At 46.3% G+C, this 13,457-nt stretch overlaps 2 protein-coding genes across 5 annotated transcripts in view; one reads left to right on the plus strand and one right to left on the minus strand.

The window, feature by feature from the left end:
• The first annotated feature begins 67 nt into the window (after positions 1-67).
• On the plus strand, positions 68-3,073 carry CCDC87 (coiled-coil domain containing 87). The gene has a single exon (XM_070766457.1). It carries the CDS (start codon positions 146-148, stop codon positions 2,735-2,737), a length of 2,592 nt encoding a protein of 863 aa, XP_070622558.1. The 5' UTR covers positions 68-145; the 3' UTR covers positions 2,738-3,073.
• A 745-nt stretch (positions 3,074-3,818) lies between these two features.
• LOC139175376 (RNA-binding protein 4B-like) overlaps positions 3,819-13,457 on the minus strand; it is a 27,817-nt gene continuing 18,178 nt past the window's right edge. For 3 of the 4 annotated variants that reach the window (XM_070766459.1, XM_070766458.1, XM_070766460.1), the window contains exons 3-4: positions 7,578-8,235; positions 3,819-4,426 (exon numbers count right to left, since the gene is read on the minus strand). In XM_070766459.1, coding sequence (XP_070622560.1) covers positions 7,586-8,235 — 650 coding nt within the window. In that variant the 3' untranslated portion in view covers positions 3,819-4,426; positions 7,578-7,585. The remainder of the gene's footprint in view (positions 4,427-7,577; positions 8,236-13,457) is intronic. The other variant, XM_070766461.1, reaches the window with a different exon arrangement.

The following is a 13,457-nucleotide window of genomic DNA, read 5'->3' on the forward strand; positions in this document are numbered from 1 at the left end:
AGAGCGGAACCCGGAAGCAGAGGCTTAACATTCCGACCGGATGGCTATGAGCACCGGACGCTCGGTTGTCAAGGCAACGCCGAAAACGCGGCTCTAAGGAGACGCCGAAAGCGCGGCCCTGAGGCAGTTGGTTATTTTTCCCGCCATGCCGTCGAGCATATCACCTCCCGGGCGCCCGCTGTACCGCCTGGAAGACACGGGAAGATGGACGCAGCAGCTGCACAAGCAGTACCAGCGCATCCTGACGCCGCTGTCGCTTTTCCCCTCCAGTTTGTCTCGGGTCAAGCCTTGCTTGTCCGACTCCACTTTGGGCCCGCCGGAGGAGGAGCTGCCCGTGCCCATCTCGCTCTCGGGCCTGATGCAGCTGGTGAAACCCCGGTTGGAGCCGGGCCCTCATGAGGCCCTCGCCCACCCTCAGCACCTGCGGACTTTCCGGGATATCATCCTGACCGAGATCAAGCACGCCCACAAGGACCTCCAGCACGTGCTCCACGACCCGTCCTTCAGCCCCGAAGCCAACCGGGAGCTGTACCAGCACCTCCTGAGCTACCTCGGGCTGGTGTCCCAGCATCTCTTCCGCCACTACGTGGGCCTCATGCAGTGCTGCCGGATGCGCTACATCTTCACCGACTGTGCCAACATCATCCGCTTCTCAGCCCAGCTGGCCCTGGATTGCTCCAAGTTCCTCAACGTGGTGGCTGTGCGCCAGCGCCTGGTGTGGGAGATGAAGAGAATGGTGGACCGCCCGCCCGATTCGCCTACCAAATCCTCCAGCCCTTTTGGGCCCATGACCACCCATTCCCTGGGCAACCGCCTGGGCATCACCATCGCTTACTTCATCAGATACATCCAGCCCCATATTTTGACAGAGAAGGAAAAAATAGCCCAGGATTTGAAAGAGCTGGAAGAGTTGCCCTTGCTGGACATGAGCAAAATAAAGAAATTGAATCTACCCACGCCCAAGAAAGCCGATTTCCTGCAGGAAATGGCCGTCGCTGCCGTCACCACCCCTTGTCGCCATGGATCCTCACGCACTTGGTCTAGGCCTCAGATTATCCCGCCGACTTCTGTTCTTCTCCGGTGCCAGTCTCTGCCCAATATGAGGGTAGGGAAGCTTGTAGCCGATGAACTTGGCATCCATTTGGTCCCTCGCCGGCCCAGCCCTGATCTGCTTTGTCGCTACCCTGAAACCCCCGAAGCTGGCGAACTGAAGGGTCCAACAGCCCTGTCCGAAGACCTTCAGAGGCTGGTCCGGGGCTCTGTCTTGGAGAAGACTGAATTGAAAGGCGAGCAAGAAGATCTAGATCTCCCTCCCCTCATTAAAGCATTGACATGGACCAAAGCTAACGAGAATCGCCAGCTGCATTTGGAGAGTTTACTTAAGTCTCTGTGCGCGGAAGAACGTTCTGAGATGAACCGGAGGAACACCATCATCGCCGCCCCAGCCTCTCATCCTCAGGCGGCAACGGTGAATGTCAGAATCCATGATAGGATGGTGGTAAAGACAGCTGATCTGCAGGTGTCTGAAAGACACTATTTGGAAAATGTGATCATGGATAGCTCTTCACCAATCTACAATCACCTCCTGGGGGAGATAAGTCCTGCTACCATGAAGATACTGGACGCAAACCTTTCTACGGGAGAAGAAGTCAAGGAGATCTACAGGGAACTGATGAATACGATTCCTAAAGAATACCTGAGGTTTGACCAAGGATCCTTGATAGAGTGTCCTGCAACTATCCTGTCTCCTCACTCCTGTTTTGCTTCCTCAACACTGACAAAGAGAAAAAGTGAGCAGATTGTTAATACAGAGTTGAGTCAAATTATCCCAGCGGGGCCCTTCGTCCCAGAGGAAGTGGTTGAGGCCTCCCAAGCTCGAAATCCAACCAGGAAGAAGCTAGTTTCAAAAGAATATGCATCTTGGTTGAAATGGTGGAAAGCCACATTTAACATCGATGAGTACTTGAAATACATCAGCAGCAACACCGCCGACTACCTGCCGGTCATATTTCATTTGTACAACCCTGAAGGATATAGAGACGGGAAGGAAAAAGACACACAACGTGTGTTAACGGAGGATGAAGTGAGGAGACAGAAAGTGAGGAGGAAACAGCTAAAAGCAGCCGAAATTCAGTCACAGAGAAAACAGTTCCACACCGGATTGTGGAATGTCAGCAGCACTTGGCTGCAGAGCATGGGAAGTTCTACTATTGATGATAAGTTTGAAAAATTCTATGTCCTTCAGAGGCGGTTGGAAAGACTATGGACCTCCCTTCATTTCTCTGAACGAGAAAGGATGAATATGGCCATCAAGTACAGCTCCAACCAGTATTACTTACTGCTTCCAGACATGCTGGATTCTTGGGAAGTCGCTGCCCAGTTTATCCAGGATAGGGAGCTCCTGCTGACTGAAATAGAAGAGTTTGAACAGGCTGCTTCGGATCCTAACCGCTTGTTCGCCAAGGAGTTCGGCTGGTTTCCCAACAGAATGCAAGAGTCGAGCACCAGAAGCCACTTGTATTCAGAGTTGGAGCAGTACAACTTCGAACTCCGCCTAATTGTGAAACACATCAAAGACGCCTTCAACGATACGGTGACTTTCAAGGGTCGCCCGTACCAAGATAAAATAGAGAGGGACGTAGTTGAGATGCTTTATTGGCTGCAGCAACAGCGTCGAGCTGTAGTTCTGAGCAAAGCAGTCCAGACAAGGAGTTGGGGAAGGCTCTCTCCTTTTTAGATTGGCTTCACTATCTGGTGCTTTGGAAGCACGTACAACTTTTTTCGCATCAGAGTCCAGATTCCGCCTTCCATTATCCCCCCCCCTCGAGTTTAGGAGGTTGAGAACAATGGAGGCAGCGTCAGTTAAGATCCTTTTCATGGAAGAATTAATGAAGTTTTTCTTAGCTGGAGGTGTCCACGTTCAACAGGTGATTGGGGACAGCTGACACGCTACAAAATATCCTCAGGAAGAGTAGCAAAATGGCCGTTGGGTGCTTGTCAGCTTTGCTTTCCTTGCAAATATAATTTGTATTTGCTGAGTAGTTTTGTCTTTCATTAAAAACATGTTTCTAGTCCTCACGATTTCAAAGCAGTGACCGCTTTTTTACACGGTAACAAAGGTGTATATTGCTTAGACCCCCTAATTGAGTGGGGCAGGTCTCACAGCCTTGTTTTGTTTCTCTATCCATACTGCCCAGTCTCCCTTTTGGTGTGCAGTGGGGTTTGCCCTACCACTGGCGAGTTAACTGCAATCAATGATAACCTTGATTACCTGGTTGGCTGTTGAGGAAACCCAGTCCGTTTGGTGCTTGTGTATTTATTTAATAGCTCATCTTTATTAATTTTATAAGCAACTCAATGCAACAAACATGGCTAATATCTTGGCAAGTGTAAACGTAATGGGACTTCAACTCCCAAAATTCCCCAGCCAGCTTAAAATTAAAATTGTCAAAATTGAGATACACTCCTCTAACGCTTAAATGTGATTTTTCCCTTGGAAAATAAGACATTTTGGAGAAATCTTTACATGTGCAGAACCTGAGGGACAAGCGACAAGAACTCAAATGTAGTTTGTGCAGTTGGAAATATGAAATACCTTACGTTCTTTTCCTTCCTAAAAGAAAAAAACTCAAAAAAGTCTAACTGGAAATGGAAATTATCCCTAACCCAGGAAAATAGACGTTTGAAATTACGGTTCTTGAAAAGGACCGCATTCTTCCCAGCAGCCCATTCTACTTGGATGCAAAATTGCAAAGTGTGTTGGCAATAGGTGAGCTCATCCTTTCGCATCCGAATTGAATAACGCAGATACTTTCAAGAACCTTTACCAATGTTTTATTTTATTGGAAGGGGGGGAGGGGGGAAAGGAGAAAAATGTCAACTTCGAAAAAACAAAAAGTCACAGGTTAATAATATCCATAGCAAAAGGAAAGCTTTCTACAGCCCAAATGCAGGGAGCTACCAAATATCGTCTTCTCATAATAATCATTAATAATAAAAAAGGAACTGGATCAGTTAGAATTATTTAATTCCAAAATTGAGCCTATGGAAGGGAGGAGAAATTGCAAACTCAAAACTGGAATGAATTGGGCCAAAGTTATCGTTGAAAAGCCACAGATTTGTCTCTTATTATTCTGGGGGTCCCTATGTCTATGCTCAAAGTTAGCGAGCATTCGACCAAAGCCCAGAGCACAAAGCCAGTTATCGACAGCCTTCTCTCCCCAATCCCTACAGCCCTGCCCTGGGGGCTTTTAGTTTTGTTTTAAGAAGAAAACAGGGACCGTTAGTTGCCACTAAACTTCGCCGAGATACAGAATGTCCATTAGTGAGACCATGCTAATCACAAAAACGACACATCATGAAGCTTGGCATAGTTTTCACGTGAACGCGCCGCAGGAGCCCGATGTCCAGCCCTCAAATAGCCTACCTGAAAAATAAAAGACACAGTTCATTTGCAGGCTCAGTGCTGGGGGGCTGCCTAGAAAAAAACCCCCCTAAAAACAGGCACTTCCGTGGCTGAGCCCACCCCCACATTCCTTAGAGCAGGGGGGTCTTCCAAACTCGGCAACTCTTCAGCCTTGGGGACTTCAGCTCCCAGAATTCCCCAGCCAGTGAGTGGCCTTGGTGGAGATCCATGTCTTAAGGCATTAACTCAGCTGGGAAATTAAGGGGGAGTATTTGATTGGAGAGGGGGAGACATTTTTAGAATATTAACCCCTTTTTTTGCCCCCATTCTGGAAGGATCTCTTCCTCCCTGGGACTATGGACTCTCTTCAGGAGTAGCAGGACAAAAAGATGTTATTTTCAAACTAAAACATTAAGAGACAAGTATCTCCTCATTATACTGAGCAAGCCTCAGTTTGTGCATGTCCTCCTCCTGTATTGGATGCTTTGAGGTCTTTGGAAAGGTTGATTGTGGCCACAAGCTGGAACAGATCTGAGATCTATTTGGTCAGATGGCTAAGGAACTTAACACAATGTCATGTGTTAAGAGAAATGTGGTTCTTATTGCTGTCTCCCTGAACCTTTTCATTGAAAATACAGTGATACCTTGTCTTACAAACTTAATTGGTTCCGGGACGAGGTTCTTAAGGTGAAACGTTTGTAAGACGAAACAATGTTTCCCGTAGGAATCAATGGAAAAGCGATTAATGCGTGCAAACCCAAAATTCACCCCTTTTGCCAGCCAAAGCGTCCATTTTTGCGCTGCTGGGATTCCCCTGAGGCTCCCCTCCATGGGAAACCCCATCTGTGGACTTCTGTGTTTTTGTGATGCTGCAGGGGGATCCCAGCAGCACAAAAACGAGCACTTAAATTGCAGCATCGCAAAAACACCAAAGTCCTTGAAACCCCACTTCTGGACATCTGTGTTTTTGCAATGCTGTGATTTCACTGAGGCTCCTCTCGCTGGGAAACCCCACCTCTGGACTTCTGTTGCCAGGAAAGCGCCCATTTTTGCACTGCTGGGATTCCCCTGCAGCATCACAAAAACATGGAAGTCTGGAGGTGGGGTTTGCCATGGAGGGGAGCCTCAGGGGAATCCCAGCAGCACAAAAACGGGTGCTTCGCTGGCAACGGAAGTCCCAGGCAGGACATCCCAGCGGCGGTGGAGGGTTTGTAAGGTGAAAATAGCTTGTAAGAAGAGGCAAAAAAATCTTAAACCCTGTGTTTGTATCTCAAAAAGTTTGTATGACGAGGCGTTTGTAAGACGAGGTATCACTGTATTGGGAACTGAATGTCAGCCATTGTACGTGAAAATTGTACCGCCTCGTGAGCGACCGTGCCTGTGAAGGCTGGATTGCTGGTAGTCCTCGACTTAATGACCACAATTCAGTCCCAACATTTCCGGCAATTGCTAATTTGAGCCCTGTCCCTTTTTATGACGTCTGACCTAGCGGCTAAGTGAATCACTACCATTGTTAAAACCTACCAGCATCAAGACTAATCTGGCTTCCCTGTTGGCTCTTCCTGTCAGAAGGTCCCAGATGACAATTCCAGGGTGCCCACAACCATCGTAAATACATGTGGTCGATTTATGAATGGCCATAAATTGAGGACTAACTGTAATCCTAGTTAACGTTTCACCAAAAATGTGGAAGAACCACAAAACCTTGATGGCAAGTCAGAGAGAACCAGTGGGGTATTTAACACTGGTTACTCATCTTCCCCAACCCTCACAGCCCACAAAATTACATTTTCAGATGAATATCAATATACTTCTCAGAGGCACGGGCATTAGGAGATAGTGAGAGAAAACTCAGTGAGAATGTTGTAATTTAAACCCTGCAAGGGAAGGAATCCTCTCTTTGGAACTGTTGGGAAAGGACTGCAAATAAACATTTCATATTAGACATCTGTTGCTGGGTCATAGTAAAGATACGTAAAATTGGTCCGGTTGTGAAAAGTCACTAAACACCCGGAAGAAAATGCAGCTAAGAATTCCTCAAGGTATGAGAATAGCTAGATTTTTTTTTTAAAGGAATAAAAATTATGAACCGTTTGGGAAAAAAAAGAAAATATTATCTACCTTGGGTGTGCGGGCTGTCCCTCAGTGACAATAAATCACAGGCTTAAAAAGCAACCACAATATCATGAACAAAAGGAATCCCACCACCAGAATTTCTGCTGGGGGGTCACAAGCATCTGTGAATTTTTAAGAATTGGGACATATTTGCAGAGGGAGCTGGCTGGTCCTAGCAACTATTAGCCAGAGTGGTGAAGGGAAGAGGTCCACAAATGTAATTTCACGGATGGGAATTGCGCTTTTTTTTGAAGGGCCACCAAGAGAGTCAAAATGGAACTTCTCTCAGGCCCAGGGGGGGGCTCAAAGAGACTACACCCTGGGGCATTCGTGGGTAATTAACCCCGCTCATCAATTTCCAAGCAGCTTTAGTTAAAAGCCACTCTATCTTCTCTCGGTCGGGGTGTAGTGGCTGCACCCTTAGTTTCAAGTTTTACGGTGCACAGCGAGAAACAGGCAAGGGGGAAGGATTGATGGGAGCGGAGTCCAATACATGGGGCAATGGGAACAGAAGAGGAAGGAGGAAAAACAACAACCGGACAAGGTGGGCCAGGATTTGGGGAATAAGACAGTGGAATCCACTGTTCTCAGGCAAGGTCTCCCTCAATCTAACTTTAACAAAGCACATTGTCTTTTTATATTGTTGCTAGCCGCCCCGAGTCTTCGGAGAGGGGCGGCATACAAATCAAATAAATAAATAAATGTATGGAGGAACAAATATTGTGGGGAACTCTGACCGAAGCAATTTGTGATATCCTGGACATGGCGTGTGGGTTTGGGAGCCAAATTATCCCTGTGTCACCCTGTTTGGAAGACGTTTGTAATTGACGTGTTTTGCCCTAGTCTATACTGGTCTCTCTCCGTTTCATCTCCCCCACCAAGTAGCCTGGTCCATTCCTCGGCTACTACGGCTTAAGAGCTGTAGATACTGGCAGGTGTCCTCCGAAGACCCACCCAGCTGCAGGCCGTTTTCCCGCCTCACCAGCAGTGACACATTGATGCGCCAACCCCTCCTCCTCCTCCTCCTCCAAGCTACTCATGAAAAAAACGCTCTCACCTCGAGACTCAATACGCGGAGTATCGCAACCTGTCCGCGCCTGCATCCCGCCCGAAACGCTGGACATCGTAGAAAGAGGATCGCGAGGCGGGAGACAGCTGAACGCGCTCGTATCCGTACATGTCTCCACCGGTGGAAGCCGCAGCGGCCGAGCGACGCAGAGGGCTTCTGTCCCGGTTGTAATAGGAGGACGTCGCGGCCACAGCAGCGACGGCTACCGCAGCTGCCGATCCCGAGTTTGGCATCAGGGGCCTCTCGTAGGGATCTAAGGACGTAGAGAGGCGACCGGCCATGGCTGTGGCTTGCGAGTACTGGGCGTACTGGGAATACTGGGCCATGGTGTGCTCCGCATAAGCGTCGTATGCAGAGGCCCCATAGGCCGCAGCGTTTCTCGCGCGATACCGTTTATAGTAATCCACCATTCCATAGGGGTCATCGTAATACATGGATTCCCCGTAGCCTGTAGGGTACGGGGTGCGCATCATTCCGTATTGCTCGCTATAAGGTTCGGTCAACTCGGCCATTTGCCCCGTGCGGTCTATCGGGCACTCTTTAGACCAGTGACCCTCCTTCCCACACCGGTAGCAGCCACTCTTCTCTCCCATCCCGGGCGCGGTCCTGAGACGGCTGGTGGACAACTGCACGCGCATTCGTTTGCCTTGAAGAAACAGACGCAAGAAGGGCAGCTATAAAGATTTGTTAAAGACAATTCAAAGCAAAAGCACAGCAGCTCACAATCATTTTTGTATTAGGAAAAAAAGAGCTAACACACCAGGAAATCACCAGCTATGACTCAGTGGGTTAATTTGAGGACCCCATGCGTCTTCTGAACCGGAGCAACCAGCGAGTTATACTCAGGAAATGGAAGCGTTTTGGCAATGGAAACCGATTCTACTCTCTTCTAAGGTAAGTTTCATCCATCTCCCCAATTTGATGCTGGCCGCGAAGATCCGGAAATGTTTTGACAGGCCCACAAAGCGGATAAATCAAAACCAGAGAATGCTGTTGGTCAGAATTATGAAATGTTATTTACTTCTACGACACTGATGCAGCTGCCCGTCTTCTAGGAACTCCGAAACAATCAGATTTGCTGAATTTTAAAGTAATGGTTCTTATACTCAAGCTAAACTGTTTTGAGGTTTATTTCCTTCTCCAGTTTTACTCTTCAGGTGGCATGGCTGTGCTCTGACCTTACACGTTTGCAGGCTGATAAGGGAGGAATTCAGATATTTATTCTGTGCAACGGTCCTTTGTGCTCGTGAAATATGGAGCTACAAAGACACCATCAGTCCAGGCCTTTGCCAGTGGCCTGTTTTCTTCATCCATTGTAATCAGAGATCAAGGAATAAGAAAAAAACCAAATGCCAAATCCATCTATTTCAGACATCTAGAGCAGTGATTTTCAACCTTTTTTGAGCCGTGGCACATTTTTTGCATTTATGAAACCCTGGGGCACATTGAGCGGGGCGGGGGGCTAAAAAAAGTTTGGACAAAAAAATTCTCTCTCTTCCTCCCTTTCACTCTATTTCACCCTCTTTCTCTCCCTTCCTTCCTCTTTCTTTCTCTCCATCCCTCTCTTTTTTGCTCTCTTACTCTCTCTGTCCCTACCTCCCTCTATGTCTTTCTCTCTCTCTCCTTCCCTCCCTCTCTCTCTCTCTTTCTTTCTTTCTCTTGTTCTCTTTCTCTCTCTTTCCCTCTCTTGCTTTCTTTCTCTCTCTCTCTTTCTTTCTCTCTTTCTTTCTTTATCTCTCTGAGCTTCGCGGCACACCTGACCATATCTCACGGCACACTAGTGTGCCGCAGCACACTGGTTGAAAAACACTGATCTAGAGGATCAAACTCTATCCTGGATCATGAAATGACTTTTTTTAAATGCACATAATTGTTGTTTCACGGTTCTGAAATTCAACAACAGAAACATAGAAACATATGACCACAAATTGAGCCCAAAGGTCACTTCCAAGTGTTTGGATTTCGATCACATGACCAAAAGAAAGTCAACAATTGTGTGTGAAAAATGGTCATAAGTCACTATTTTCAATGCTGTTGTAACTAATGATCACTAAACAAACTGTTGTAAGTTGAAGACTACCTGCATTTGATACTGGTTGGTACCAAATCAACGAGACTTCATAAAATGCTATTAGCAAAAAGAGACAGTTATTATGCACTAGCTAGGCCAGGCAACCATCTCTCTTAATTACTCAGAGATCCTTAATTCATCATAACAGAATGCTACTAGTATGTTTTTATCCTTATTGCTTTGAGGATTTTTTTGACTTGTCAATTTTAGGCCAATTAAGGGATTACAAAGTCATAAGAAAGGAATTTTTAGTGGAGTGGCCTTTTTTTTTTTAACGACTCTGTAATGTTTTTTATTGGAGTGGAACGGAGCTGAGCGTTTATTGCCCGAACGCTCTTCCTAATCCCGAAGCCGAGATCACAGCATATATTTTCTTTTTGCATCCTGATAAAACATCTGTTTCTGCCTAGGATTGAACTCTCAACCTTCCGAGCGGGAGGTGACTGCCTGCACCTCTGGGCCACTGCTTCGCTCAGAGGGAGGGCCATGTAAATTGATTCAATAATTTTTGCAAAATAACGTCAAATTAACAAGCCTCAAGCCCATTTCTAGACTGCCACCAATTCCTCTCCTGACCACACTGTCGTCAAATTATATTCAAGAATCTTACAGGTAAACGAGAGGAAAACAAAATGGAAATAATTATAGTTGTGCCAAAAAGTAGGAAACTTTAACAAACTACCACTATGTGTCACCTACAATTGCCACCTCAATTAAACATTTTGGGAGGGGGGGATAGGATCTTTCCTAAAATGCATCCAAAGTTTGCTTTGTTTTAATGTAATGTATCTCTGTTGTGTATTAATACCGGGTTTCCCCGAAAATAAGACCCTGCCTTACATTTTTTTGCCACCAAAATAGGTCTTATTTTTAAGGGGGTGACGACTGTCACCCACTCACTCAGCTCACTTGTGTGTGATGCCCCCCTCCCCAATTCTTTTTTGCTATCAGAGGCCTTCAGGAACTTCTTCATCTGCCAAGGCCAGGGAGGCTTTTCTGAAGGCCTCTAGCTGATAACAAGAGCTCTGGATCGATCCAGAGCCCTCTTATCAGCTACAGAGGCCTCCAGGAAAGCTTTGCAGGCTGCAGCTAAAGAAATGGGCTGAGGTGTGGCAGCGGTTATCCCAAGGTAACTAGCAGGGTAGCTTCACCACCCTCCATCTCCACCTACTTAATATTTACCTGTGCACCCTGGAGTGGGCAGGGTCTTAATTAGGGCTTGGGGGATTTTTTTGGGGGGGGAGGACTCATATTGGGTGCACATGTAAAAATCAAGCTAGGACTTACTTTCTGAGTAGGTTGTATTTTCAGGGAAATGCGGCAGCTGACCGAAACCCTGGCACTCAACATTAACGGTTAACAACCTGGGCAGAAAACAGTTTCAGTTCTGCAACTTCTGAAACAGAAATTTTAAAAAAATAAGTCGACTTGAAAAAAAAAAGATCTAAACACAGGGCATTAGGAAACAAGATTGCTTTCAGGTGCGAGAAGGAAAGAAGCCATCAAGTCACAGCAAGGTGGATGATCAATCCGAAAGCAACAGGAGGTAGAGAGAAGGAAGGCTGAGGGCTCAGGTGGAGAGAAGGCTGGGTAATGTTGGCTACAGGGACCACCAGACAGGTGTACAAAGGCTGTGGGAAAACACAAAGCATGGAAGCCTTTCCACATATTTATTGATGAATAAATGGAGCAGGGAAGAAAAGGAAACCAGGATCAAGATCCACCTCAGAGGCCCTGAGAAACTGACTGGTATACTTCAATATCTCACCTGCCAACTGCCTCTCACCCAGTATGGGAGATGAGCCCGAAGCAGGGGTCAAGGACATCATCAGTCTCGAGTCCCTTCACCCCCACAAGAAGTCTAAGGCCAGCCTACCTTGAATTCTGTTGACTCTTATCTACCGCAAACTTGCTTTGACCTTTAGTCGCTCTTGTAGAGAGTATTAGCATGCATTAAAACCTAGATATTCAATTGAACTGTCTGGACTCTTGATTTCCTGAGCTTGATATACAGACTAGGTTGTCTGAACCTAGTCATTGTAGACTGATGGTAAGATGGCTTGGCATCCCATGCATGTCTAAGCCAACTAAGGGGGGTACATAAGTGCACTGGTGTGCCTTTTGTCCCCTGTCCAATTGTCTTTCCTTTCTCTCACTTATCATATATATTTTCTTCCTTTCATATATCCTCTCCTCTAAGTTCACTTTACCCTTATATATATTACTACATGTCTATTTTTCTTCCTATGTATTTGTGTATTGGACAAATGAATAAATAAATAAATTAATAAAAACTATCATTTACTGGATAATCTGCTCAAAATACCCCAAGACCAAACATCACACGAAGCCAACAACCAATCGAAACAACTCGGGTCAACCACCGTCCATATTTTTTATCAGTTAAATCAATGGAAGGTGCACGTATAGACAATCCCTATGGTGTGTTCCTTGTTCTAATAGTCTTTAAAAGTGGAGTGGTGGTGGTGGTGGTAATAAAGAAGTCCTTTCTTTTTTCCACTCTAATGACCTAGGGCCTTTGAATTTTAATTAATTTAATTTTAATTTATTAGACTTGTAAGCTGCCCCTCTCCACAGTATTTCTGTATCCAGTGATACAGCATTTATATAATTTACAGTGGTTTTAATGGCATTCCATTAAACATTCAATGAACAGAAAGGATATTACCGTAGTAAAGAAACCAATTATTCCTGGTCTTGTTTTCTATCCCAATTTGGATGAAACTAACTCCTTTCTAACAAGCAGGATCTTGAACAAATCAAGATCTCACATCTTGAACAAAACTGAACCCAAAATTTCTGTTGCTGTGAGACATTTGTTAAGGGAATGTTTATCAACCTTCCTGGCCACAGTTGTTAAGTAAATCGCTGCAGCTGTTAAGCTAGTAACAATCTGCCTCTCCCATGACTATGCTTGTCAGGTCCCAAAAGGTGATCACACGATTCCGAGACACCACAACTGAGACACCAGAATATCTCCGGGACCGCTTTCTGCCGCACGAATCCCAGCGACCGGTTAGGTCCCACAGAGTTGGCCTTCTCCGGGTCCCGTCGACTAAACAATGTCGTTTGGCGGGTCCCAGGGGAAGAGCCTTCTGTGTGGCGGCCCCGGCTCTCTGGAACCAGCTCCCCCCAGAGATTAGAACTGCCCCCACCTTCCTTGGCTTCCGTAAACTCCTTAAAACCCACCTTTGCCGCCAGGCATGGGGGAATTGAGATACTGTATCTCCCCCGGGCCTATACAATTTATGTATGGTATGTTTGTATGTATGTCTGATTAATAATGGGGTGTTTTAAATGTTTTTAGATTATTAGATCTGTTATGAATTGTTCTATTGCTGCTGTGAGCCGCCCCGAGTCTACAGAGAGGGGCGGCATACAAATCTAATTAATTAATGAACAAACAAAAAAAAGACTCAACTGCCAAGGAGGGAGGGCCCATAGTGGCACAGTAGTCAGAATGCAATACTGCATGCTAATCCTGCCGACTGCCAGCAGTTTGATTCTGAACGGCTCAAGGTTGATTCAGCCTTTCATCCTCACCAGATCAGTAAAATGAGAAAGACCCAGATTGCAATATGAAATCTCTTAACTGCTGAGAGAGGGCTGCAAAGCACCACGAAGCAATATTGGCTTAATGCAGTGATGGCGAACCTACGGCACGTGTGCCACAGGTGGCACGGGAACCGTATCTGCCGGCACGCGAGCTGTTGCCCTAATTAATCTGAAGTGCGATTGTGTGCACCGGCCAGCTGATTTTCGGCTTGTGCAGAGGC

This window comes from Erythrolamprus reginae, chromosome 13, assembly GCF_031021105.1.
Source record: "Erythrolamprus reginae isolate rEryReg1 chromosome 13, rEryReg1.hap1, whole genome shotgun sequence".
Lineage (NCBI taxonomy): Eukaryota > Metazoa > Chordata > Lepidosauria > Squamata > Dipsadidae > Erythrolamprus > Erythrolamprus reginae.